Source organism: Galleria mellonella, unplaced genomic scaffold, assembly GCF_026898425.1.
Source record: "Galleria mellonella isolate WM207_F2 unplaced genomic scaffold, CSIRO_AGI_GalMel_v1 utg87, whole genome shotgun sequence".
NCBI lineage: Eukaryota > Metazoa > Arthropoda > Insecta > Lepidoptera > Pyralidae > Galleria > Galleria mellonella.
Genome location: NW_026442166.1, coordinates 2099706 through 2127687, shown reverse-complemented (window position 1 = coordinate 2127687; position 27982 = coordinate 2099706). Strand labels below are relative to the sequence as shown.

General features: G+C 33.3%; 2 protein-coding genes and 1 long non-coding RNA gene across 3 annotated transcripts in view; 2 read left to right on the top strand and 1 right to left on the bottom strand.

The window, feature by feature from the left end:
- The window catches only part of LOC128202293 (odorant receptor 67c-like), a 7648-nt gene extending 1931 nt beyond the window's left edge, over nt 1-5717 (top strand). The window contains exons 3-8 of the mRNA XM_052902072.1: nt 60-156; nt 751-855; nt 1814-1902; nt 2992-3058; nt 4303-4951; nt 5338-5717. Of these exons, the coding sequence (XP_052758032.1) occupies nt 60-156; nt 751-855; nt 1814-1902; nt 2992-3058; nt 4303-4371 (427 nt within the window). The 3' untranslated portion in view covers nt 4372-4951; nt 5338-5717. The remainder of the gene's footprint in view (nt 1-59; nt 157-750; nt 856-1813; nt 1903-2991; nt 3059-4302; nt 4952-5337) is intronic.
- Nucleotides 1-10441, bottom strand: part of LOC128202295 (uncharacterized) — a 15153-nt gene extending 4712 nt beyond the window's left edge. The window contains exons 1-2 of the long non-coding RNA XR_008253704.1: nt 9866-10441; nt 8537-8702 (exon numbers count right to left, since the gene is read on the bottom strand). This is a non-coding gene — a long non-coding RNA (uncharacterized LOC128202295). The remainder of the gene's footprint in view (nt 1-8536; nt 8703-9865) is intronic.
- LOC128202294 (YY1-associated factor 2) lies at nt 8244-27982 on the top strand. The gene is made up of 3 exons (XM_052902073.1): nt 8244-8585; nt 17650-17822; nt 19230-27982. Exons 1-3 carry the CDS (start codon nt 8450-8452, stop codon nt 19332-19334), a joined length of 414 nt encoding a protein of 137 aa, XP_052758033.1. The 5' UTR covers nt 8244-8449; the 3' UTR covers nt 19335-27982.

The window sequence follows — 27982 nt, the reverse complement described above, 5'->3', positions numbered from 1 at the left end:
AGAGGTTTCTCATTCTATGCCGTTGCCAAATAATAGCAATAATCAAGTATAATTTTCAGATCTGCGGACGTGCTGGAGGTCATTTACACAAGGTCCACTCTGTTAAACTTCGTTATAAGCTCTGTGGTTATCTGTTTGACGGGATTCAATGTGACGGCAAGTTATTCGAATTACGCTTTTTTATATTACTAGGAAATAAGTATAATATTATATATATATATTTTTTTTTTCAGAAGTGCAATTAAGAAATTATATCCGGGCGTCAAGGAATTGTTAGTAATGGAGACAGAATTACTGAGAATCCCATTGCTAGCAATATACCCAACCAGGTCGACCTCATCGCGGTTCCCGATATATATATATATATATATAACTAAAAATTTTTTAATGGATGATAACCCCGCCTGCGCGACCTGGTAGGATATATCGATAGCAATGGGGCTAACCTCCCTATTACGAGGGGAAAGGGATTGTTGGTAGTGGGGTCTAATTGACCTATTGCTACCAATATACCCTGTCAGGTCGACCTCCACGTGGTTCTCCTCCCGCTGGGAACCATCGTTACCATTCCATTGTCACCCATTAAAAAAACCTCACTATTACTAACAATCCCTTCTCCCCGCGTTTGCGGGGTTATCATTCTATTTTTGTCCACTGATCAACTCTGCGCGTTTTATATTACGATAGTGAAAAAAATAAAGTTAATAACTTTCTCGTTGATTAAAAGTAATTGTGTATTCTTATTTGCAGACCAATACAGACTTGGCATTTGTCGTGTTATTTCTAACGTTCCTCTTCATGGGTTTACTTCAAGCGTATTTCTTGTGTTTCTTCGGTGATCTACTAATGAGATCGGTAATATCTTTTATTGTTAAGATTTAGGTGTACTTAGCATATATGATATTTTATGTACAGATTCACGCAGGTGAAGCCGGGGGATGCAGTTAGTTGAATATGAATATATCTCAGAAACATCATCTCCCTACCCTTTTCTCTTTTCATTTAAGAGTTTCCTCTTGTCGATGCAACTAGTTCATGCATCTTCCTCAAGCCAGCTCTATCCCAGGCTATATCCTTATCCCACCTATTATTTGGGGTCGGCGTAATATGTTTTTTATCCATATTACAAAAAGATTTGGCTTATAGTTTTACGACCGGCTGCCTGCCTGACGTCAATGCACTTTGGGAATGCATTTGTTGGTGGTTTCCGCCACCTAGGGTATAGAGGAAAGGATTGAGGAAAAAAGGAAGGAAACGTTGGCAATGCGTATAGGAAATTGGTAAATAAGAGGAATAAGTGACTTATGTAGGAAAGGAAAGGGGGGGGACACTGTAGTTGCGGAAAGGACTGGGACACTGCAGCGGCTCGGGAAGCCGGGGTAGCATATCCGTATGCCCTTATTCTAGAATCAGACAGATTTTTAGAGAAGGACACGCATGACGTTAAATATGTCTCTTCCTTCTAGAAAAACACTAGTTTAAAAAAAAATTGTAAACAAATATCCAATCAATCCATCGATTTTTTTATTTGTATCTAAAAAAGGACTTTAAGCCTTCTTTTTGGGGAGTTTTGCCCGTAATTAACACGCTTGGCAGGCGGATTGGCAACCGCAGTTCGGCTATAGAGATGTTTTAAGAGGAACGCTGCTGCTCATCCCTCGCCCTCCCTTAGTCGCCTCTTACGACACCCACGGGAAAGGAAGGGGTGGCCTATTCTATGCCGGGACCACACGTCCAGTTCTATTGAAGCACTTTAACATACTCCCATATTAATACTAATGGTCTTTATATTCACCCTACCTTTATATTTCAGAGTTTGGAAATAAACGAGGCAATTTACAATTGCCGCTGGTATTTGGCGGAGTCCACGTTTGGGAATGATTTGCATATAGTACAAATGCGGTAAGCTTTTGTTTTTTTTTTCCTTAGCAACTTAAACCTTTTATCATCGCACCGCTCGCCATCGACAGGGGAATTCATGCTCACAGTCCTGAGCCTAAATTTTTTTTATACCACTGAGGTGGCAAACAAGCATACGGCTCACCTGATGGTAAGTGGTTACCGTAACCTATGAATACCTGCAATACCAGAGGTATTACGCGTGCGTTCCGACACTAAATAAACCTTTTTACCCCCCTTTTGAAGAACCCCATGCTGTAGTTTCTTGGGAAAACCTCGGCAGGAACCTCATTCCACAACCTGAGTGTTCGTGGAAGGAAACATCACTGAAACCGCGCAGTATGTCTGCATTAGTACCGCGAAATGGTCACGTACAGTGCGGTTTCAGAGAAATTTTCTCCCGCGAACGCTCAGCCTGTGGAAGGTGCTCTCTGCCGAGGTTTTTCCTAGAGACTACAGAATGGGCTTCTTCAAAAAGGATATATTAAGGTTTCTTCAAGGTCGGAAACGCGCACTTAATACCACTAGTGTTGCAGGCGTCCATAGGCTACAGTGACCGTTTACCATCAGACGAGCCGTATGCTTGTTTGCCACTTTTGTGGTATAAAAAAAGTAGCCAGTATGAGTTATAGACAGATTTATGTTAAGACTGCTTTCACATTGTTAATGATGAGCAGCAGAGTCCCTCTTAAAACATCACTAACTGCGGTTGCTAATCCGCCTGCCAAGCATGGCAACTCCAAATGAGTAAAGGCTCCTATTGAGTACGAAATTAGCCGAACATCCCTAAATTTGTAAATAATTAACAGTATAAAACATTAAACGTAGCTGTCCCTTTTTATCTCATGCATGCGATAGCGATGACGTGTCTATCACTCGAATGCTATTAGAGTATAATATAACTCACGATAGTTATTATTCAACAAAGAAAAATGAGACAGACGCAGCTGTCTGTTTTCATTTTTTGCGTGCAGTAGTGATGACGTGTCTATCGACTCAAATGCCATTCGTTCAGGGTACTGAACTTATAAACAATAGAGGTAAAACAATATATATATATATATAAAATAAGATCACATTAATTGCTTGTAGTTCGCAAAAACCTTGCAAGTTGACTGCCGCCGGCTTCGCAGACGTAAACCTCAGGGCGTTTATGAGGGTTAGTACTATTGATCTCTAATTGTTTACTTTATTGTTAAAAGTTTTGTAAATAGGTACAATTTTTTATTGATACTTGATGGAAAGTGGTAACCGTCGCCTATAGACATGAGCTGTACTATGGTTACAACAGAGTATACTGTTTCGCGCACGATACCCCCAAGCGTCGTCATTCCTAAGGACTCAGGTGTTATTCCTCTGTACTCTGTAAATTCATTGCCATATCCCACCCTTCAAACCGAAACACAGCCGTGCAAACACAACTGCTTCGCGGTAGAAACATGTTTAAGCAAATAATATCTCGTTACTTTTTTGTCTGTTTCATCGCAGAAGCACACAAGTATTTTTTTTTTTTAAGATTATTAGAATTTTTATTATTATTCATATAATAGTATTTGTTACATAATAACATAATTACATTTCTGTATTTCCAAATGTTGAGTGGAAGAAAATGCTATATAGCATTTAATACACTTTTTGTACCAAATATTTTCTTTCTAATAAGGTCAATAAGAAATAAAAAAATAAATTTGTTACTGCCTTGAAGTAGCTCTGCTTTGGCTGTTTCAATTTGGAAATTGTGACACGGTAGTGAAATTTTAAAGCATAACACCTTAGTCCTCAGGAATAATGAAGTAAGTACCATAGCTATGCTACTATTCTCGTCTATAGGCGATGGTTACCATTTTTCATCAGGTAGGCTGTAAGCTTGTTATTATATGTGTTACTAGCAAGTCGGCCCAGCTTCAAACGTGTAAATTGAATTTTCGAAAATAATATACTTAGATTATACAGATAGAGCCTCGAATCTCAAAAACGGGTCAACTTTTTGTCAGCTAATTGTCAAATTAGCTGACTCGTTTTTTTATCAGTGTTCTATATACTTACGCATACAATGTATCTTGACGTATTATTTAATAAATAAAATGAGAATTTACGCATTAAAAAGATGCAGAAATTATAAGACAAATATAGAAGTTATAAAGGAATCGCTCATAATTATTTATCACCCAAAATTGTATGAAAAATTTGACCCACTTCTCTCGAAGCATTTCTACGGAGACACTCTATTTATATAATGTAAGTATACAACCAATGTTACTTGCTGATAATGTAGCTTTCATGTGAATTTTTAAGATCTGTCAAATAGTTTTTGAGTTTATTCATAACAGACAAACAATCAAATCCTTCCTCTTTAGAATATTAGTATAGATAAAAAAATCTGTAAATACTTTTTATTTGCAGGTGTTGAGCAGTTCGTGGTCTTATTTCGCGCTTCTCAGAACACTTTACAGTACACACGACACGCAATAAAAATTAAAAAAAAAAAATAGATATTGTAAAAACAGATAGGGATAATATAAATATTACGGAACATATACACACAGAGACATATTTAAGGAGAGGGGAGTGGAATCTCCATGCCCACCCCAGAATTAACTGGTGCCTACACTAGAATATGAGTGAAAAAGACAGCTTTTTTTTATACAACTTAGAATGGCAAACAAGCTGACGGCCCATGGCAACGCATGGGGCGTTGCCATTCCTGAGGACTCGGGTGTTATTCCTCTGTACCCAGTAAATTCACGCCATATCCCACCCTTCAAACCGAAACACAGCCATGCAAACACAACTGCTTCACGGTTGAAACACGAATGGGACAGAGGTACCCAAGCAATCGACTTTTGTACAAAGTCTCTCTCTGGTAATTCACAAAGACATTTATTCATTTATTTAGAATTTAGAAGTAGAAGTTTGGCTTATGGTGATGTTTCAAGAGGCTGTTGCCCATCCCTCGACCATTAAGTTCCCTTAGTCACCGCTTACGACACCCACGGGAAAGGAAGAGGTGGCCTATGCCGAGAACACGACAAGCTCTCCACAACTCAAATAGGTATCAAACATGTACACCTACTTACGCACGTACCTATAGATTTATTAATTTTTATTTATTTATTTATACTTTTAAACACACATTTAAGCACACATAAAAATATATCTACAGAGTGGACTTAAGGCCTGATGGCATTCTCTACCAGTCAACCATTGCGCTAAACAGAGGGAGCAAATGGCTGTGAATTGATTTAACAAAGCAATTTGTAAATTAAATAAATATTTTGCAAGACAACAACATTAATATGTTTTAAAATAAATGAACAAACATATAAAATAAAATATGGAATGATACACTTATAAAAATTATACATACATAAATCACATGCAATACAATACATAAATTATTATACATAATACATATTAATATAGTAATTATATAGATAGGCTCTCGACAGTCTGCTGTCGGAGGATTCTTGGATACTTCGGTCATGTCGCTCGACGACAGTCCGACAATCTGGACAAACTAATGGTTGTGGGCAAGATAGAGGGAAAAACACCACGCGGACGATCGCCTAATCGATGGTCGGACCAAGAAACCGTCGTTACGGGACTGTCAATTGCAGCTGCCCTATGAGAAGCTGAAGACCGTACAAAATGGAATAACATCATAAGAGAGGCAACGGACACCTTTCAAGGACACGAGTTTCAGTAATGAAGAGGACGAAGAGAAAGAGAGAGAGATAATAATTATATAACTCAAGTCATATTATAGTACAAATTTATGTATAAATATAATTAATTAACTATAAATCTTATGTGTTTAACCTATGGTGTTTCATTTCATTTATAAACATAATTCTGTTAATACCTATATAACTACTGTAAAATAAACTTTTTACCCTCTACTACATACGCGTGGATTCAGGAACAATTAAAACATACCATTTCTAGATAACGTATCAAAATAAAACCTACAGCAGTTTTTAAGTTAAACCCTCAGGAACTTAATTATGTCCAACTGATGCAGTAGTTCTACCGGTAAAAGAATTAAATGAATATCACAAATAAAAAAAATAAATAAAAAAAATCATCAATGATTTCGAAAGAACAGAGAAACCTCCCAGTAATAACGTAAATATCGCTATGAAGGAAAATTTCTTAACTGCAGTAAAAGATAAAAAGCAATATGCACGTATCATTATTTATTCAAGAATACGGCTCCGGGCCATAATTTTGATTCTGAACTTAATATTAGAGTATATTGCCGCGGAGCCTTCGCAGGTAGCAAAATTCACATAGACGTGTCTCACCTTCACAAAAAAAGGTCGACAATTCTAAGAATTCCGTTGCTAACCTTTATATAAAGAAATCTTTTTTGTGGCTCTATGGTCTGACAAATTTTTTTGCGTTCCATTTTCAAAACTATGATTCGAATTTCTACCAAAGAACCTAAAATTATGTCTATTAATTCCTTGCGCGGCACAGAATGCATGTACGTGATATTTTTTTTTGTAAGTACCTTCAATACCAAAACGTTATGAGATGTTGAATGGATTTAACCTATTGGGAATTCGTATTATTTTCATAAAAGAAACTTATGTTGGTATTGTTGGTGTATGGCGGAATTCTTTGTATAACTGAATTCCGAGTAGGTATGTTTTTGGTTTTATAAGAATTCATAGTTACAACCTTAAGTTAACACAAAATAAAACTTACCGTACCTTTATGAATGAGAAGTTATATATATAGATACTCTTTATAAATTATCTTGATCGAGAATCGAATCCAGGAATTTCTTTTTGCAAACATAGTTAACTAAAACAGTAACTGTAAGCTACGGTTTTACCCATGTAAATCAGGTATACCCACCACCTAAAAACTGAATTCCATACAATTTTTGGTGAGCCGTTTAAATGTGTTTATTATTTTAATAAGTAATGTTAATAAAGTATTACACTAGAATATAGATTTTTTTACATATATATATTTATAATGTATGTAAAAAACAATATTGCAGTAAAATCAAGTTTTGTTAGCAGGTGCCGATTACCGATTCTTACCGCCCACTTTACCGGTTTTCCTCATCTATAATCTATGGAAAATCATAGAGCCGTGTGACAGTGACAGTATCGTTGCATTTATTAATAGAAACCATAGACTATAAAATATTTTATATGTAAATCAAATAGGTATATTAATATGTAGATTGTTCGATCACACGGCTTTTGAAAACAGGTAAAAATGGTAATATTCCACGTACCTGGATATTACGTATAATTTTCTTTTCACAATATAGTATTTCTCAGTATCATCTAACTACCTATCTACTTTAATCTTATACCTACCTAAATAATATTACAACGATAAATATTATGGAAAATTGTAATTACCTGGGTTGACTGATCCTCTACAAATGTTTCGTCAAGAACAATTTAACCTTTTTATTCTTGTATAAGTTTTTTTTTTATGTAATAGACTCGTCACAAACCTTATCTAAACATTATTATTAGGACACCTCAACACATACGATATTTATGATTTTATTGTTCTGTTGTTTCTGTGTATCCCAAAGGGAGACGAGCGGCATGCTACATTTTTTTATTCAACATAGATTGGCAAACAAAGCTACATACTTACAATAATATTATCTGAAAAAAAAAATATTGACAGAAGTGTTTATATGTACTATGTTTAAATTTGCAATTCTTTAATTTTTTATTCAATTTCAATGCAATCTTACATATATAAAAAAAATTTACTAGCCGAGGTCTGTACATAGGAGATATTGAGGTCGATTGTAAGGCGCTTTTTCTTTAAATCTATTTCTTAATCCACTATTTTACTTTGATATTTTCGCAAAAATTACTATATTAAGAACCATCATAAACTAATTTATAATAATTTTGGACCTAAATCTATAAGAAATTTAGTTCATATCGGTTAATAGAAATTTAATTTTAGTGACAGAGAAATGACATCCTAATATTAACCCTATTTAAAAATAATAATATGTGGGTTGGTCTTAATAAGATATCCAAATAGTAAGTTTTAGATATTTTGTCTTTCTGTCCGTATGTCTGTTCCGGCATTACGCAAAAACTACTAGACTAAATTTGATGTGGTTCACAGTTGTTTAATTTTGGACAAAATTTGAGTTAGACCCAATTAAAAACTAGTGTATGTTTTATCTTGATGCATCATATAAAAGTAATGCATTTCATATGTTTTCCTACTTTTGAAATCCACGCGTTTGAAGTAATGGTCAAAAAACTTGTAAAACATAATTCTACGACTAACGCCATCTATGGTTTCGGAATATTTCAACAGGAGAAAATAAAACAGCACATCGCTCTGAAGGAGCCTGGGCTGCTTTACCAACATAACATTGAAGAGCTGTCATGGCGTGTTGAAGTGTGTGCTTTTTTGTACACTAAACATAAATAATGATTCTCAGACAGTTTATTTTACTTAAATATACTAAAAACTGTGTCGGTTATTGTAAAGTATCATGATTTTTGTGTGTTAGTGATATATATAGACGCTAGTGTGCGCTAAAATGGACAAGAAAAATGCTATTCGAAGAGCCAAAAGGCCTTCCAAAGTGCTTGAAGAAAATTATTGGGATTGCAGCGTTTGTACGTACAGAAATAATGCAGAGGCATTTAAATGTTCCATGTGCGATGTCAGGAAAGGTAATTCACTTGTTAAATTTATGTAAATCACGTTTCTTTGTGTAGCAACTCCAGTGTGAATGCTCTAAACTATAGATCGATTTTTGGTTTCAAGTACTGAATGCTTGATTTGGTTCACTAAAAAGATCCAAATATACAGTTATTTGGGTATTCCTTCTATTTTGTAAACAGTTGAGACAATATTTGACAAAAAATAAGCAGTCGGTACCAAAACTGTCAGGTACAGTAATTTTTTTTTAAATTGAGTACATGAAATGAACAAACCTACTTAAACAACTTTTTTATTAATGTTAATCTTAGAATAATTTCAATATAAACATTTGTTAGCACCTTATTACAAGTAATATTATTTTGTATTAAAGTAGTTACTATCCACCTAATTTAGACAAAATTAGAAAAGGTATTCACTGACCAAGACTAGTATAATTTTAAATACTTGCTAGTATGCACATAGATAAATAGTTTATTGAGATTCTATATTTCTTAAAAAAATAGCAAGAAATTCTATCAGGCTCGCTATTAGTTTATTTGCTATTCCAAGTTGAATAAAAATAAGTTAGTTACTGGTTAAAATATTTCTTGAGTAACTATGTCAGTAGATGCTCTATCATTAAAATATACATATTTGTTGTAAATCACTTACTGTCTTTCTAATTAATTTAATTTAAATATTCTGAATACTAATTTATTATTTAGTTGGTAGATACATATCTAGATGTCTCTAACTATATATGTTTTGGTCCATTAATAAATTTACATTGGTGCTATTCATGTAATCCCAAACATATAAATGTTTGAGATTATGCCGATATTATAAGTTATAGAAATATTTGAGAGCCGACTATAATTTAAAGTAGATAACAGTTTTTAGTATTCATGATAAATTATATTTGAATTACCTAATATCAGATCAATAATTTACTAAAAGTATGTTAAAAAATAGTATGTTATTAGAAAATATTTGTATTTCATATGGTATTATATATTTATATAGTTCTTTCAGAGATAAGTCCACTTAATATACAAACTTAACATGTTCTGTTAAAAATAAAATAGATATTAAGGAATGACATGTGCAAGTATATAATCAATTAATATAAAACCTTTTGTTTATTTAAGTATTTTTTATGCAAATGTCATGTTGATAAAAAGATATGTCAAGATTAACTAATTTAGCTAAGTACCTATGGGAAAATAGATTGTAGGTATGTTTTGTATTTTAAACATACCTACTATTCTATGTTTAAGATACAAAACATACATTAATTATGTTTATTTACCTGAGATAATAAATAAAAAGTTCAGAATTTTGCCACCGTCGTCTGCTGGCGCTGCTATCGCGTATTATCCGACGAAATTACAAAGTTCCAATTCCATATAACATACCGTTTGTCTAAATCTGTACATTTGGTTGGGTAGTATCCATTGACCTTTGTGACGTCATGTGCTCAAGTACAGTTGCTCGTAGTAATTCTTTAGCATATTTGTGTGAGGGCAATAGGTAAATATCTAGTTGCATATAATTATATACCAGCTCGTGTCGCATAATAAATAATGCATTGTAATAAGGTATATACATACATATGAACCTACTAAGTGTATTCTATAATAAACTAGGTTAAATGTTCATTAAATTCTGTAACAATTTAGGTTTCCTTAAAGGATAAATAGGTGGTAGGTTAGATTATATTTTATAAATGAACTATATATATATATGCATATATTTCAAAACTAGGAAAACTAATTTGATATAATATTCCATCTTTTGTAAATTCATTTTTAAAACTACTCATTTTTCTGATTAATAAGGTAGATTCGAATGTGATTCGAATTTACTACCGCAAAAATACTATTCAAACCGAAACACAGCAATGCGTTTAGCATTAACGAACGTACCTTCACCATTAGGGTTTATGTATCGAGCCAAAATGAAATCATAGTGACTTGTAAATTCGTAGCACCGCCATCTAGTGTGCGTTCTACTAATACGTGTCAATGTCTCCATTGCTACTTCAACAAATTACGTTACGAGTTATAAATTACAGTAGATTTACCGTATTTTTTATTAATATTATAATTATAAATAAAATAATATTACATAGTAGTAATATCTTTAGTAATATTACTATTATTGATGTTAAAAAGGTTTTTTTTTATTATTTTTGTAAATATCACTACATAAAATATATGTAGAAGAGTTCATGGTGGTATTTCCCGGAATTGTTTTGTCCCGTTTAGTTGTTTGTACACTTTGAAATGGTTATACGAATTCTTAATGTAAACTGCACTGGCTTATAATGATTTAGATTCGATACAAGGAGATATTCCTGGTTCTATATAAAAAAAAAATGAGAAATAGGGTTTTCGGAATTATGAAACAAAATAAATTTACTCAGTACTTTTGTTGCACAAAGATATTTTCGTTTATTTTTCTATGATTGTTACGTCACGTCACGTTTTATGTAAATCTTTAAATGAGAATTGGAGTGCTAATTAAAAATCTATAAATTGTACAATATGATTTTATTATACCATTGAAAAAACATTGTTAAAACTTTTCCATATGTAATAATAACTCTATATTAATTATTAAATAAAAAAAAAGGAATCTCACGTATTAGAAGATTTTTCTTTCCTTTGAAATATTGCACATATTAACATAGTTCTAAAAAAATCGGACGAATTGAAAAGCTTTTCAAAAAAGGGGTAAAGAGGTTTCTTCGGGGTTGACAACGCGCACGTAATGTCCCTGATATTGCAGGCGTTCACAGGCTACGGTGACTGCTTATCATCATGTGAGCTGTATGCTTGTTCGCCTTAGTGGTATTAAAAAAAAAAAGCTTTTGGAAGTCACTAAAAATGAATTTAAAGTACACAGAATTCGAATTATTTTGAATTGAGAAGATACGCTTCCAATTTACAAGCTTGTCGTGTCTTATCACGCTCTGACGTAAGGTAGTGCCTACGAATTGCTGAATTAACAAACTCGCCTAGCTTGCGATGATTCATACACATTTTAGACTGGCAACAAAGGAGATCAGGACCTGTTTGAGTGACATACATTAAGGTTTAGCCGCAGCCGCAGATCATTAATTATTTCAAGTCGTTATGTAGTTAGAATACAATTTTCATCTACAGACTGTCGTAAGAAACGACCAGAGTATCTAAATACATACTATAACGTTTCTTTTTAAAGGGTGAAAATGGAATGGTAACCTCACCCGTGCTATCGGTATATACTGGCGGAGCACCAGTAGCAATGCAGGTCAGTTGGCCTACCATGATGAATTTGACAAGAATTAACCATGATGGTTTCCAGAGGGAACCGCGTGGAGGTCGACCTGAGAGGGTATATTGCAAGCAATGAATCTATTATAGACCTCATTACTAACAATCCCTTCCTTCCTACTGCGAAGTCGTTTCTTACGCACTTTTTCCAAAACACGTGGCAATCAATTGTTACTGTACCATTCTGCAGTAACTGTTTTTCGATCCTCTAAAACAATTGTCGCGTAATGACCTGTCCTTCCAAAGAATGAGGACACCATCTTTTTTCCCACGTTCGACTTCTCTTCACTTTAGTTGGTAACTTCTCAGAAGGAAACACCCACTGAGCTGACTGTCTTTTAGTTTCGGGATCATAATAGTAAATCCAGCTTTCGTCTCCCGTAACTATGTCTAACACAGAATTTGAGTCACCTCCGTTAAATCTTTCATGCAATTAACGGCACCAATCAACTCGACGGAGTTTTTGAGCCTCGGTCAAATTTGATGTGACGGATACCTCATAATTATGAGGTATCCACCGGGCACAAAGCTTCCTGACCACCAAATGTTCATGGAGGATTTTGTGCACTTGATTCATATCAATCCCTAAGCTTGCCCGGATCTGCTGATAGGTCACTCTTTTGTCAGTCTCTATCATACGCCGCACAACACTGATGTTATCTTCAGTCGTCGCCGTAGAAGGCCGTCCCTCACGCACATCATCGGTGAGATTAGTGCGACCACGTTTAAACTCATTAAACCAGTTGTAAACAGTGGCACGAGACGGGGCTTCATCGTGAAAGGTCAATCGTAGTCTATCATAACTTTCTTGTTGACTTAGATGACATCGAAAGTCATAAAAAATCATCGCACGAAAATTTTCTCGTGTTAAGTTCATGATAACGTTACACAGACTATTTTCAATTTGCCGCCAAAGCGTAAAACAAATGACAAACGAATAAATTATATACTCAGTATTATTCGTAGAGTTCCATTTTCAAAATTTTAACTATTTTTTTTTTATTATATTAATTTCAAGTAGGCAGTTCTAAAAATTTTCAGTGTAGTCCTCGTATATATCGGTCAGAATAGGATAACTTGATTACATATACCTTGTACACATTATCTTAACTTTCTTTAAACTTCTCTACTATTTTATTCTTCATTAGGTCTCTTCTTCTGCTATTTAAACTATTGATAAAAAAATTATCATGTTTTATGTATTCATTTGATTATATGTATAATCTTGTACGTATTTATGTAAAGTTGTTTTAAATTATTCATCATATCGGCCTTTAACTGTCCACTGCTGAACATAATCCTCCCCTTGGGGAGTTTGCCAGTAGTTGCCACGCATGGCAGGCGGATTGGAAACCGCAGTCAGGCTTTAGAGATGTTTTAAGAGGGACGCTGCCGCCTATATCTCGGCCTCCCTTAATCGGCTCTTACGATACCCACGGGATAGGAAGGAATGACCTAATCTATGGCAGTACTAACAACAATTCCATCTAGTGGTCAACTTATGGAATATTTCTGTTGTTTTCATAGTTACTCAATACGGATTATACAACCATATAAATAAAACTGTTTTTTTTTATACAACTTAGAATGGCAAACAAGCTGACGGTCCACCTGACGGAAAGTGGTAACCGTCGCCTATGGACATCAGCAGTACTGAATTCCAGGTGTATTCATCACGATGGGCTTACTGACCTGCCTTTTCATTCTCATCCATCATCTTTCACTGGTGCCACGCCAGCGTATGTCAAATGTTAAATTTTTTTTTATTTATACAACTTAGAATGGCAAACAAGCTGACGGTCCACTTGATGGAAAGTGGTAGCCGTCGCATATAGACATGAGCAGTACCATGGACATAACAGAGTATATTGTTTCGCCCATGGTACCCCCCATGCGTTGCCATTCCTGAGGACTCAGGTGTTATTCCTCTGTACCCAGTAAATTCACGCCATATCCCACTCTTCAAACCGAAACACAGCCATGCAAACACAGCTGCTTCACGGTTGAAACACGAATGGAACAGAGGTACCCAAGCAATCGACTTTTGTATAAAGTCTCCCTCTGATATCTTTAATACAACACTTTTTATAGTTACCGCCATATTAAAAGAATTTGGAATAAAATATAAAATTAAGGTACGTTTAAAATAAAAGAAGAATGCAGGAACAACGTAAAACAATTATTTGTTATCGTTTTTTATCTTCTACTTCTTACGCGTGGATTTCAGAAGTAGGAAAACGAACGATAAACTAATTCTGCATGGATTAAGATGAAGCATATACCAGATTTTAAATTAAATCTTCAAGAACACAGTTTTGAATATCAAATTAACTGATTTTTTTAACAACTGTGACAATTGAAGAGGTTTTTTTTTTTATAGAACGCAAATTTCTATATTATTTAAAAAACAAATGCTTCAACTTGAGTGGTACCCTGTAGGATAGTTTTTGATCCGATAAGAAAAAAAATGGTCTCGATAACTGGACCAAAACTATACTACGAGGACAAAACTATATTTGTCTGGTAAGTAGTTTAAATATAAAATTAACATTGTATCCCTCTTTCCAGGAGGTATAAATTTTATATATTAATTAAAAGTATTAGAACATGTCCACAACTCTTGGCGCTCCCAAAACATGGTCCCGTTTCTAGGAGCCGACGGCGCCCGACGCGTTCTCTGGAAAACGGACACTATTAAATGTAAAATTAATAGCAATAGAATAGAAATTATCAGAATTTGAATGCCATCTGAAATTAGGCTGAATTTTATTAATAAATTATATTTCTACCGTGAAGCAGTTGTGTTTGCATGGCTGTGTTTCGGTTTGAAGGGTGGGATATGGCGTGACTTTACAGGGTACAGAGGAATAACACCTGAGTCCCCAGGAATGGCAACGCATGGGGGGTATCATATAGAATAGGAAGAATATATTTTATTTCTTTTTCCATGTGGAAGAAGCGAAAGAGGTTTGTTTGAATCGAAGCATTTGGCGTTCCATTGTTTCTGCCTACCCTAATGGGAGACAGGCGTGACAGATATGTATGTATGTTCCATTTAGAGAGTGTCCCTGTGATAATTTTAACAATACTTGGTTACATCTTCATAGGTTCTGTTCAAGCCGAGTTTTATAGTAATAAGATTATTAAATGGAAATTTTGTCCACAGAAAAAAATATTATTGTAGTATAAACTTCATTGTTCATTTACATTTAATATAAATATCAGATTATAAACAAAAAGACTTATCCTTTAAAGGGATTTCTTCCAGTGAACCAGACCATGGGTTCCAGGACCCGAAATGAAAAAAAAAATAGGGTTTGTATATAAAACATAATGTATATCATGTAAAAATAATAAAGTATATTTTAAAATATTTTAAATTATTGATGATTTTACCTACACGTAATAGTTCCGGCCCCTTTCTTGTAATGTCCTAAGAGCCCCTGTAGAAGACAAGTGCTCTAATGTATAATTTGTGTCGAACTCAGCGCCACCGGCGGATGAAACAAGTAACTACCCCGCTGCGGTACTGAACACATAATTATAGCTCAGGACTAGCATACTAGTTATGTACTATGGTATGTACTTGCACCAGTCCCGGTTTCGTATGTATATTATTCCGATGTATCTATTAAGGTTTAGCCTTAATAAGTTATGAAAGTTTTTGGAAAGAATTTTTTAACTTCAAAAAGAAAGATGTTCTAAATCCGGTCGTATTTTTTTTTAATTTCTTGAATTAATAACCGATTTAGAATATTCTTTTTTATCTGAAAGTATATACATACAAATTGATCCAATAGAAAATTTATCAAAATTAGATTAGTAGTTTAGTTTTAAAACCAAACTGGTTTTACTACAATTGACCCGATCAAATAGGCGACGTGCTGAAGAAGGGCCAAATTAAAAGTACCCGTAACCGACGAGCGTGTATGACAAGATTGATGAATGTGGAAGAAGCGAAAGAGGTTTGTTTGAATCGAAGCATTTGGCGTTCCATTGTTTCTGCCTACCCTAATGGGAGACAGGCGTGACAGATATGTATGTATGTATGTATGTATCTATGACCCGATCATAGTATTTCATAGTAGTACGAATAAAAAAATTGATTATTCGATTCAATGTTTCGATTTGTTGTTATTACTTTTTTTATGCAACTTAAAATGCTAAACAAAGTATCGGCTCACCTGATGGAAAGTGGTAACCGTCGGCTATAGACATCAACGGTACTATGTGGACATAACAGACTATGCTGTTTCGTCCATGATACTTCCCATGCGTTGCTATTACTGAGGACTAAGATGTTATTCCTCTGTACCCTGTAAATTCACTGCCATATCTCACCCTTCAAACTGAAACTTAGCCAACGCAACTGCTTCACGGCAGAAACACGAATGGGTCAGAGGTGCCCAAGCAAACGACTTTTGTACAAAGTCTCCCTCTGGTATTAATATGTGTTTCTGTAATAATTTCAGAAGAATTTGCTTATTTTTTCGTTTATTGAGAGACAATGCTTTTAGCATTAAATCTGCCTTGCATACATACATGTACTAATGAATGAATAAATAAACAAATATGTTCTATTAAAACGGATTATAAAACTAAATTTCATTTTACGGTAATGCTTCTAAACTGCGTACAAATACGAGTACGGCAATACACTCAAACAGCGCTTCATTTCACACCAATAACGATTTCCAGGCTATTTCCAAATGTAACCTTTTATTGTTCAATGTGTTTTAAAACTAAGGCTATTCTATTCTGAACTTTGCCCCTATCGAATGAACTTCCAAAGTTGTTTGCCACCGACAAAGCTACTGGGAGGCATACATACCGATTTTCAAGCTTCCCAGAGGCTAAACCGTGTTCGGTCCCCTTGTCTCTAGGCTGTGTAGTTTCTATTTCTAAACAGAAATGATGTGTATATTCCCAACTGTTTCGTGATTTAAGCCGTTCGTTGTAATATTTGGAGAGAAAGGAAATAGAGAAATAAAGGATCTTATATATTTACTAGCCTACATCCGCGACTTGGTCTACATTATCTGGATATATCGCCACCACTGTTCTTAATACACTTTCTATTTTAACCTAATGGTTAACTAGTAAAGAATGCCATACGACATTAAGCCACCCATTTATACAAATTTGATTGTGAAATAAAGATTAAATAAAATAAATATATTTATTATGATGATTAGGATAAAACATTGAATATCCTCCGTTCTAAACACTATCCACCCTCTTTCATATTAAAATAAAAACTAAAACCTTCTACAAAGCTATTTTAGCTGTTACACTGTTTTGTCACTTTCTTTCAAATTAGAAATTTAGCACAAAGGAAAGGGATAAAACATATCAATAACTAAAGTAGGTTTATGACAGGCTTAGTGTTTTTATTAATAAAGGGGTAAATATCTACAAATATAAAACTAAATTTGACCACATAATTAAGAGTAAAGGTTAATCCAGTAATATAAATTTCACCATAATCTTAATAACTCTTAGAGTAAAGCATGTAGCCCGTCTGATGATAAACGGGTACTGTAACCTAGGACGCCTGCAATACTAGGGGTGTCACGTGTTCGTTGCCGACCCTGAAGAAACCTTAATATGCCCTTTAAAATAAAATCGTGAATCATTTCAAATTTTTGTTTTTGGAGCTATTTTCTCATCACTACAGAGTGAAGATTTTCTCATACTTAGCACATTTGTCTCTTAATTAAACTGAAAAGGTATCAAAATCATAATTTTTAATTAAAACTCATTTTCCTTCCACAAGGCACTTCGACACGCAAACCTCGGATCAATCCCGCGTTGGTCGCCGCTCAAGCGGCGGGCACGGCGCCCACTAGCTCACAGAAAAGGCCACGCTCAGCAAACTCGCTCAAAAAGAAGCGACGGCATCCGCCACGGCTCAGCAATGTTGACCGAAGCTCGGCGCAGACCAGAGAGGTGAGTTTTATCTTTAGGTCAACTTCTTTGCGGGGTAGGTATGCGAACGCAGTTGTGCAAGTCGAGACGTTGCGATGTAAGCACTGTCCATACCCAGACATCTTTTACCTCATTATTTTCATATAAAGTCTCATGCAAACATGTCAATTCTGAAGACTCTTTTGTTTATGCAACTTAAAATAGCAAACAGGGTAACGGCCTACCTGATGGAAAGTGGTAACTCTCGCCTATAGACATAAGCATTACCATGGACATAACAGAGTATACTGTTTCGCCCATGATACCCCCCCCCCCCATGCGTTGCCTGAGGACTCAGGTGTTATTCCTCTATACCCTGTAAATTCACTCCCATATTTCACCTTTCAAATCCTAAACACAGCCATGCAAACACAACTACTTCACGATAGAAACACGAATGGGACAGAGGTGCCCAAGCAAACGACTTTTGTACAGTCTCTTTCTGGCAAAAGGTCTTCAGATATTACGGTTTATCGAATTATAGTTATGGTTAATGGTAACCCCTCAATGATGTAGACAAAATTTTACAGAAGGCACAAAAAATATCTCCGTTTAACCCAAAATTATCTATTATCGATGAAACCAAAAATGCTAAGTCCTGTAACGTAAAGTTCTTTCACTGCAAAAAGTTGTAAGATCTCGAGTCTATAATGATTTGCTAATTGCACAGTGAGTGTGTTAGTGACAAAATTACAGAACTTTGACTAGTGATAATTTGTAAACTATAAGCTATAACTCATGGGGGAAAAAGGTTCTTGAGTGGCGACCGAGAATGGGTAAACGCAGTATAGGACAGCCCCTACACTAGATGGAGTATCGATCTGAAATGCATTGCAAAAAATCAGTGGATGCAGGTGGCTCAGGACCGTTCTTTATGGCAGTCTATCGGAGCGGCTTATGTCCAGCAGTGGACGGATAATGGCTGAAATGATGAAGCTTTTTCCAAGATTTTTCCAGAGGGAGACTTTGTACAAAAGTCGATTGCTTGAGTACCTCTGTCCCATTCGTGTTTCAACTGTGAAGCAACTGTGTTTGTATGGCTGTGTTTCGGTTTGAAGGGTGGGATATGGCGTGAATTTACTGGTTACAGAGGAATAACACCCGAGTCCTCAGGAATGGCAACGCATGGGGGTATCATGGCCGAAACAGTATACTCTGTTATGTCCATGGTACTGCTCATGTCTATAGGCGACGGTTACCACTTTTCATCAGGTGGACCGTCAGCTTGTTTGCTGTTCTAAATTGTATAAAAAAAGCTATAATTATTAGGTATATTGGCAACATAGTATATATAACTCATTATAGTATGTCCTATTGATCCTTAAAAATTCAAATTTCTTACTTTATCACAGTGAAGTTACAGGGGTATATATATTTTTTCCCAACCAGGTAACTGTGAGCGGTGTTACGGTAGTCATTACTGAGTACAAACCGAAGAAGTCAGTCTCGAGCAGTTCCAGCGACGTAGAGTCTTCGAACGACGCCCGACCATGATCCACTACCGCCCTCTGTGATCAACGCTCAACTTTACAGAAGTACCATCTTATTTATTTGGTCGGTAACTGACGTTTTGATGTTTTTGTATTTAACTTTAAATGCCAAATTAATAATTGATTTCTAAGATAGGAGGTATTTATAGTATTATTGTACAAGTTGTCATAAAAGCAAGCGAAGATTTGGTGTATATTTGTTCTAGTTTTAAGATATTAGTTTCTTATGGTTGGTTTAAAGGTAGTTCTCGATCTTCATTGTGCTTATAAAGAATAGTCGTATCAAATTCGATACAGCTCGATGATATTTTTATTAAAATAAATAAATAATGTTAACTTATCAAGTTACGTGCTCAGGTATGCGTGGTAGCGGATTAATTTGACGGATTAAACTAACTTTTATTTTAATAATTTACATCTGTGCTGCATCATATCTATGTCTGTAATCAACGAAAACTATTAGGTATATTCCAAAAATAGTTTTGAACTACATTTCCCATCAAAATAGCACAATGGAACTTCGAGTATTTCAACCTCGTATAAGATTGATTGATGTATAAATGTCGTTTATTTGTGTACGTACACTACTATTTGTGTGACGGTGGCGCCCTCTGGTGTATCTTCTAATATGCTATTACGAATGACGGCTTTATATGCTTTACTTGTCTATTTATTGATTTCAAAAGATTTATTAATTGAATTGCTACAAGAAGACAAGAATTTAACTGCGTGTATAATAATATGTTTTAATTCCTTAATGCCGCACGATTACAAAAAAAACCTAAGGTTAGTAAGGTTAAATGGAACTTATATACCATTCTCGCCCTTGACTGGGCGAGAATGGTATATAAGTTCCATTTAAGTTCGTTTTTATATATAATTTTTTTAAATTATTTAATTAAAACATAAGTAAATATTCGTTTGATTTACAGAGCGTTGCCTAACATGTAATTTGTGTGTATTTGAAAATATTTCCAACGATAAAATCAATAATTTTTTTTTTATGAGTAGAATAAATATAGGAAACAATAAGAAAACAGTTTGAATGAATTTTTAAATTAAGGACTGCGACACCTAGACAAGTGAGATCATTGACATAGTTTGAAATAGATGACGCATAATTTTTTAGCCTAAGTAAAGTTAAGCAACAAATTCCAGTACCTTTTTGAAATCCACGATCATAACTCTCACCGTACTGGTTTCGCTTTAAATTCTTTTCTCCTACATTCTTTACGGCTCTGGAACGCGATTCCTAATACCATTAAGAGACTACTGACTAAACCGTCTTTCAAAAAAAACATTAATGCTCACTTTTGTACTTTATCCGAGCAGTAAATACTTTATTTTATTCTCAGTTTCGTCTATAATATAGTATATTTTATATATGTTTAAGTATATGTGTTATTTATATATATTTATTCGTTTATATATGTAATTTTAGTATGTATGTATAACAATAATTACTAGTACCGCATTCGAGTATTCTGACATTTCTCTATAGTTGACTGGGATAGAATGCTTTTAGCATTAAGTCCGCCATATACACATATATATACTAATGAATAAATAAATAGAATAAATAAACGCCTCGGAAATTTTGGTTTCGCTGCCCATGAGATTGACATCGAAAAAATTTGATTACGAACTGAAACAGCAACAAGCGGTATCTTGGTATATTTTTGATATAGAAGTGTGGGCCGTTTTGCATCATAATTTTCCTCTTGTAGATTAAGATACTTGTGACATCTATTGGTATTAAGTAAAGCAGTGATCACAATTCTAAATAGTTTAACAACTGCAGTTTTAGTCTATTTGTGATTAGACTCTAAATACAGCCACAAAAAAAAAATTACACTGTGACAGAGGAGGAACCTTGTCTGACATAAAAAGTAAAATATTAGGTACGTAAGTGTATCTAATAGTGGATTTATTATTGGGAATAATCACATATAATAATTTAAATAGATGTCACAATACGAATCGTATCTACTTCGCGTATTTTGTTTCTTTATTTTAAATTTAATTCCAGCTGAATATCGATTAGAATTCCTATATGAAATCTATTTGTTAGTAAACAAAGGTAATAAAACAACACCCAGTTGTTATTTTTGAAAGAATTTAGTGCGGAAGACGTATGTAGTCAATAGTTTTTGTGACACCACATAGTTTAGTAGTGATAAATTGTCGTGTAAATTAATCAGCTTGCGTCGTCCATTCCTATCTATGTCTATGGGTATCAGACAACTTGCACGATCATATAATACTATAATACCGGACCTTGAAAACGATTGTCAGTGACGGCTATTTATTTAGATTAGATATAAAATTAAGCTTTAAGACGTAGTGGTAATCTAAAATTTTCCTATCTTTTGACTATATTTTTAATTTATAATGTTTTGTCCATAATAATATTTTAGTGTTTCCCTCTCATGTAGTTAGTATTTTATTTTTGTGTAACAATAATTATACTGTTGCTTAATGTGTACTTGTAACTATAACTTATACTAAATTATTGTAATTTATATAATGTGTAAATTGTTTTTCATAAAAATGAAACCGTAAAATATGGAATTGTAAATAAAAAGTAAAGTCCAGCTGGTCACTGCCAAAATGCTTGTATGTACATAAGGAGGATTATTTGGCGGTACGGCGTAGTCTTAAAACTGTTATAATCGGATAATTAAAAAAGAATGTTGTCATTCACCTGTCAGTCTGCGACAAAGTGTCAGAATGACAAAACTGTGGGTTTTAAAAACTAAATTGTAATGACATTTAAAATTCGAATTCGCTATTTTTTTCTTTTTCTATTTTCGATGTTTTATCGTATGACTTTTTAAATTTAATGCAAATTTTTTTTTTATTTTATTTAGTATCGTTACTAAAATTATATTTATAATTATTAAATTATAACCAATGATATAATAATAGTTGTCTCCCGCGCAATCCCTAATCTTTACTAAACTACATAGTTTTCGTGGGAAACATTTATGTTAAATTTGTTTTGATTGTGCGCTAATATTTAAAGCAGTTATTATTTCAGTTTTTTTTTTTATAAATAAATATTATCTTACGTTTTAACCTACGTGATTTAAATATAAAAAATATATTCTGTATTAATCAGGATAGATTATTATGATCAATTTACCCACAAAATTTCCTTAAAATCCGTGTAAGTGTTATTAAGCAACTTATATTTTTAGCAAAATAAAACAATTATACAATATACTTTAAATAAATTCTAATACATACATACATACTAATACGATTGTTTGGCCTATCTTCCAGATAAGTTCCGGCCTTAGATTATAGAGACTATCGAACCTCAAAATTCAACTTTGTTAATTAACTGGCTCGTTTTTTTTTTATTAGTATACTATATACTTACGCATAAAATGTATCTTGACATATTATTTAATAAATAAAATGAGTGTTTACTCATTAAAAAGATGCAGAAATTATAAGACTAAAATAAATATAGAAGTTATAAAGGAATCACTCATGACTATCACGTAAAAATGAATGAGAAATTTGACTTGTTTTTCTCGAAGCATTTCTGTAGAGACACTATCTATATAATCTGAGGTCCTGGAAACTTGATCGGGTTTGAAAGTATGTAAATGTGTAGGGATGCAAATGTATACTGATGTAATTGAACGTAGATTCGGTAAATTGTTGAAGCATGAAAACGGAATTAACTCTCCCAAATTAAGTCAGGGCGTCCTCTAGAGAACTTTGCCAATGAGTACTTTGATCACATGGAGGTCAGTGGTTTTAAGGAATAGATGTAACGAATGTTTATTTGCCACTTCATGTATATACTTTGCATAATATTTTTTCCCTGCAACTTAGAATGGCAAACAAGCTGACGGCCCACCTGATGGAAAGTGGTAACCGTCGCCTATAGACATGAGCAGTACCATGGACATAACAGAGTATACTGTTTCGTCTATGATAATCCATGATAATATTGACATGTATGTATAATAGAAAATGATTAATTTAACAATAAATTGAGTCGAATTCTTCTATTGTTATCAAAATGGAAGAGTTGTGATTATCATTTAGTTGATTCCAATGATTTTATTTATGATATATGACAATTCTAATTAAATTCTAATTTATTGATTTTTTTTTATTACTTCAGTAATAATAACACCAAATGTAAATATAATGTTTCTAGAAAGAATCTGAGAAGTAAATGAATCTGAGAAGAGAATGTGACACTTTTTATCCATGGTGGGCAAAATACCCTGTGAAATTGCCATGCATTGAACATGCAATTATATGCATAAAACAATATAAATATTGTATTGTATTGTATTGTAAAATCTTTATAGTACATAATTCAAATTGAACACTGATAAATGATTTAATATACAATGGCGGACTTACCCCATAAAGGGAAAATATTGTTGTTAATCAATAGTACTCCGCGGAATATTTCGTATCTAGCTAAACTCTACGCATATAATACGGGTATTTCGTCCACGAAAGATAAAATTTTAGTTAAAAAAAAAACTACGTATTTTAACGGAAATATGTGTTTATAAAGTGAAACGGTTGATATGCATTTGACGGACAAAAATGTACGTCGAGGTATTACCATCGTATGCGCGAGCCTTTTCAACCGAATTAAAAAAAAAGGCTCTGTTGTATTTTTAATGGTTGTATACCTCATAACTCCGTCAGTTATAAACCGATTTAGAAATATCTTTTTTTGTTTGTCTAAAAATATATACTTTCAGTTTGGTTCAATAGTTAATTTTGAAAACAAAATAACTGGTTATTGCCACAGTTGAAGTCTTTGTGAAATATCATAATAATATTTAGTAAAGTCATTATTGTTTTCACATTTTTAATTTTTTTTTTTATAACTCTATGAAATAACATCTAATCTATCACACCACATGTTCAAGCATTACTTTCATTACTTGTTTTCTACATTGGGTAAAGAAATATTAAAAAAGAAATATTCAACATAATCCATAGTTTGTTATCAGTTACCAAAAATCACAGACAGCCCCATTTGTGTGTTCCGTGCGTTAAGTATTTATTGTAGCTTTAAGGGCATTTTTTTTTAAGTTATTTAAATTAAAAATGTAATTTATTTAATTATTTACAAATTGAAATGTTTAGCCTACTTTTTTATTTATTTTTTATTGTACACAAGCTTAATGGTAACATTTTATTTTGAATACAATCTAAAAGGGCGAAGTTCGCCTTTTTCTTTTTGTTTATACTAATAAAAAACAAATTCGGTATTAATTCCAGAAGTCTGGTTATTCAAGGCTTCATTTTACAAATTAAATAGTGCCCTGTCATTTTGCGTTCAATCTTCTCATATTCGTTCATCATAATTCATATAAGCCGTTAATTATCCGCTACTGAACATAAACCTCCCTTTTCGGAGGTTTAGCCAGTTGTTACCATGTTTGGCAGGCGCGTTGGCAACCGCAGTTAACCCTTCTTTGCATAATGGTGGAAATTTCCATCGTAACATTGAATGCCCAAAAATTATATAAAAGAACAAGTTCACTTTAAGTTGATCGTGTCTGGATACCTTTTTAATGTCCATTGCAGAAAAAAAGCACATAGCTGTCAAATTTCTTTTTTTAACCATTTTTTCCTTTAATTTTATACATGAATTGTATATCCTTGATTTATTTCACCAATAAAAAAATAATGCAAAGAAAGGTTAAGCTTTGGTGATGTTTTAATAGGAATGCTAGTGCCTGTCCTTAGACCATTGTTCTCTTAGTCACCTCTTACGACATGGGAAAAGAAGGGGTGGCTCGTTCTATGCCGGGACCGCACGGCAATTAATGTTCAACAATGCATAATATTTTTTTTTGTAATTTCATTTACATATTTATTTATTCCTTTTCAAATTGTATATAGATATTTAGTATTTATTTTGGTGAATTGATAATATCTAGGCGTATGTTTAAGTAGCAATTCCAAATTGCTAGTACTATTTATAGATATTGCTAAAACGTGGTACTAAAAATGTATTGATTTTTAAAACATTTAACGCATCTCTAAAAATCAGTCAATATGAAAGACTTTCATATTAGATACTACATAATTCTTTCAAACGTAATATCCAGCCATTTTTGAACGGAAGATTTAATTGTCGATTCATATTTATTGTCTAGTCCATGGACATTAAACATTTTTATCACTTTTGGCGGGAAACGTTATGATTGGTCGATTCATGACAAATTTACTTGTGATTGGTCTCTAATTTAAACAATGCCTTAGGCGTATACAGATGCTTTCAGTCTGAATATTTAAATATCTTTTTTATTTTTTTTTTTTTTAGTACTCGCCAATAATGTTAGTACTTCGATCTTTGTAGCGCAAAATTAGACAAATTTGTTGTCTTCTTAATTAAGAATCAAAAGTAACTAACAATCCAATTCTTGCGTAATTTTATCTTCATTTCTAGTACTGTTAAAGACCCCCAGTGGAAATAATATTCAAAAAAATTCAAACATTTAAACTCCCTAGACAAGTGGCAAACAATATATGTTTTTGTTATAGCTCGCATTAGAAAGCACAAGACATCTCGTGTCGTCTCTTTGTATCTTATGCACACGATAGCGATATCGTATCTATCGTGAGCGATAATCTAAAAGATGAATTTAATTTTAATTGTTTTAAGTGTACACCTACATACCTAGTGTGGGTTCTGTAATAAAATATGTGGTATAATTAGGAATTGATTGGAAAGCACTTCTAGTGACAAAGGTTCTTTATCCTTTTTTGATATTGTACTATGGTCGTGTACCATTTGTGTCGAGAGAATGAATGATAGTTTGTGTGAACATATCTCTAATCTATGATTCTAAAACTAGGAATTCGTAGACAATTAGTGCCCAGTTAGTGCCAATTAGTGCCATTAGATGAAAATTGGTACTTCTGTATATAATCACCATCATATACCATAAACAACCCACTTTTAGACACTGGTCTTTTACCATAATAAGGTGATATTAGCTTACTGTTACCACCTACGGTGAATAGGCATCTCAGTAGGTTTACTCTCGAGATTTCTTTATCTATGACATCGGGGTCGATTCTGAAGCGCCATTGTTCTCTAAACCTATCTCTAATAAAAAAATTCAATTTGATTGTAGAGACCAATATGAACTAAATTTCTAATACATTCAAATAAAAATTATTATAAATTTGATTTTTGATGGTCCATAAAATAATAGATAATTTCGGAGAATTATCAAATTAAAAGTTTTAAGAAATAAGTTTGTTGCTTCAGAATCGACCCCAGTGATGTATCAGACGTTATTTTTCGATTCTTACAAGGGACAACAACGATCCCTTCGTTGGTCCTGAGTTAGAAAAGGAGGGTGTAGAGGTCGCCCTGCGATCCTTCTACGACGCCTTCAATTTTCATTCATTAAAAAAAATATAGGCCCGCAATAAATTTTATAATTATAGTTTTCAAATACAGAAGAGCTAATTCTTATCTTTGGGTATAAATTAGTACTATTTAAATGCAGATAATTTTATTGGGGTGTATGTGACAAGGGAGAAGCGGTTGGCGATTTTGAAGCTAAATTGGTATTGTAGAGAATTTGAATATAAGATATGTAGGCGATGTGAAGGATAGGATAGAAGCGAATAGCTATTTGAAGTGCTCTCTCCGTATCTTGAAAAATTAAAAAAATAAATTTCATTACAAATGGGTAAACGTCAAGAGTTCTTACCACAAATAAGTTGAACTTGCAATAGACAATTATATTAAACATATGTTGAATTATCTTACTACAGTAAAGGTGATTAATACAGTAGAATCTCGATTATCCGGATCAAATAAAACTAGAGATGTTCCATATAATCGAAAATCCGGATAATCAATTTCAAAGTCAAACAATACATAGAATAATCTTAAGATTTTTATTATGTAAAGGGTTTTACATGCGTTATTTAGACAATACGATATAAAAAAATTACTGGCTGTAAAGATAATGGTTTACATAACACCTATTTGCCCAATTAATACATAATACCATTTCTAAAACGGTAGTTACAGCCGTGAAGAATAAGTCAAGATAATCGAGATTCTACTATATCTATTTATGTCTAATCAAAAGAAACTCTGCCTTATTAAAAATAAATACTAATTAATACACTTTACTATTATAATTTATAGATTATGGCATATAAAATTATAATTAAAAATTATGACATTGATAAAACAATGTTTAACTGCACTTTTAATTCAATAAAAAGATATTATTTAATTACTCAGACAGAGTTTTCGTAAACACTGTTTAGATAGGCAGTTTTTAAAGTTATTTTTGTAGTAAGACCGATAAAGTTATCGTTTGTTGTCCACCAACTTGTATGTCGAATCACATACAACAGAATTTGTTCATATTTTCATACGCATATTGGTAATGGTCAACTGAATAGAGTGACAGCGTAGAGCGATTGCGAAATTAAATTAACAATTATTTTTGTAGTGTCCCCTTAATGATTGGTCTTTAATATTAAGGCCAATCATGAATCAAACATGTCACTCGCGCGACGATGTTAACTCAATGTGTAAAAAATAGTTGTAAGTAAATGTTAATTATTTGTAAGTTGTATATCGATGTATTGTATTGTATATAAAGAAGTGGAAATGAA

Bases quoted from the DNA above. Each gene is read 5' to 3' on its own strand.
- LOC128202294 (XM_052902073.1), top strand. From the start codon at position 8,450: ATGGACAAGAAAAATGCTATTCGAAGAGCCAAAAGGCCTTCCAAAGTG. The intron at 8,586-17,649 runs GTAATTCACTTG...TCCTTCCACAAG, and splicing joins CATGTGCGATGTCAGGAAAG to GCACTTCGACACGCAAACCT. The intron at 17,823-19,229 runs GTGAGTTTTATC...TTTCCCAACCAG, and splicing joins GCTCGGCGCAGACCAGAGAG to GTAACTGTGAGCGGTGTTAC.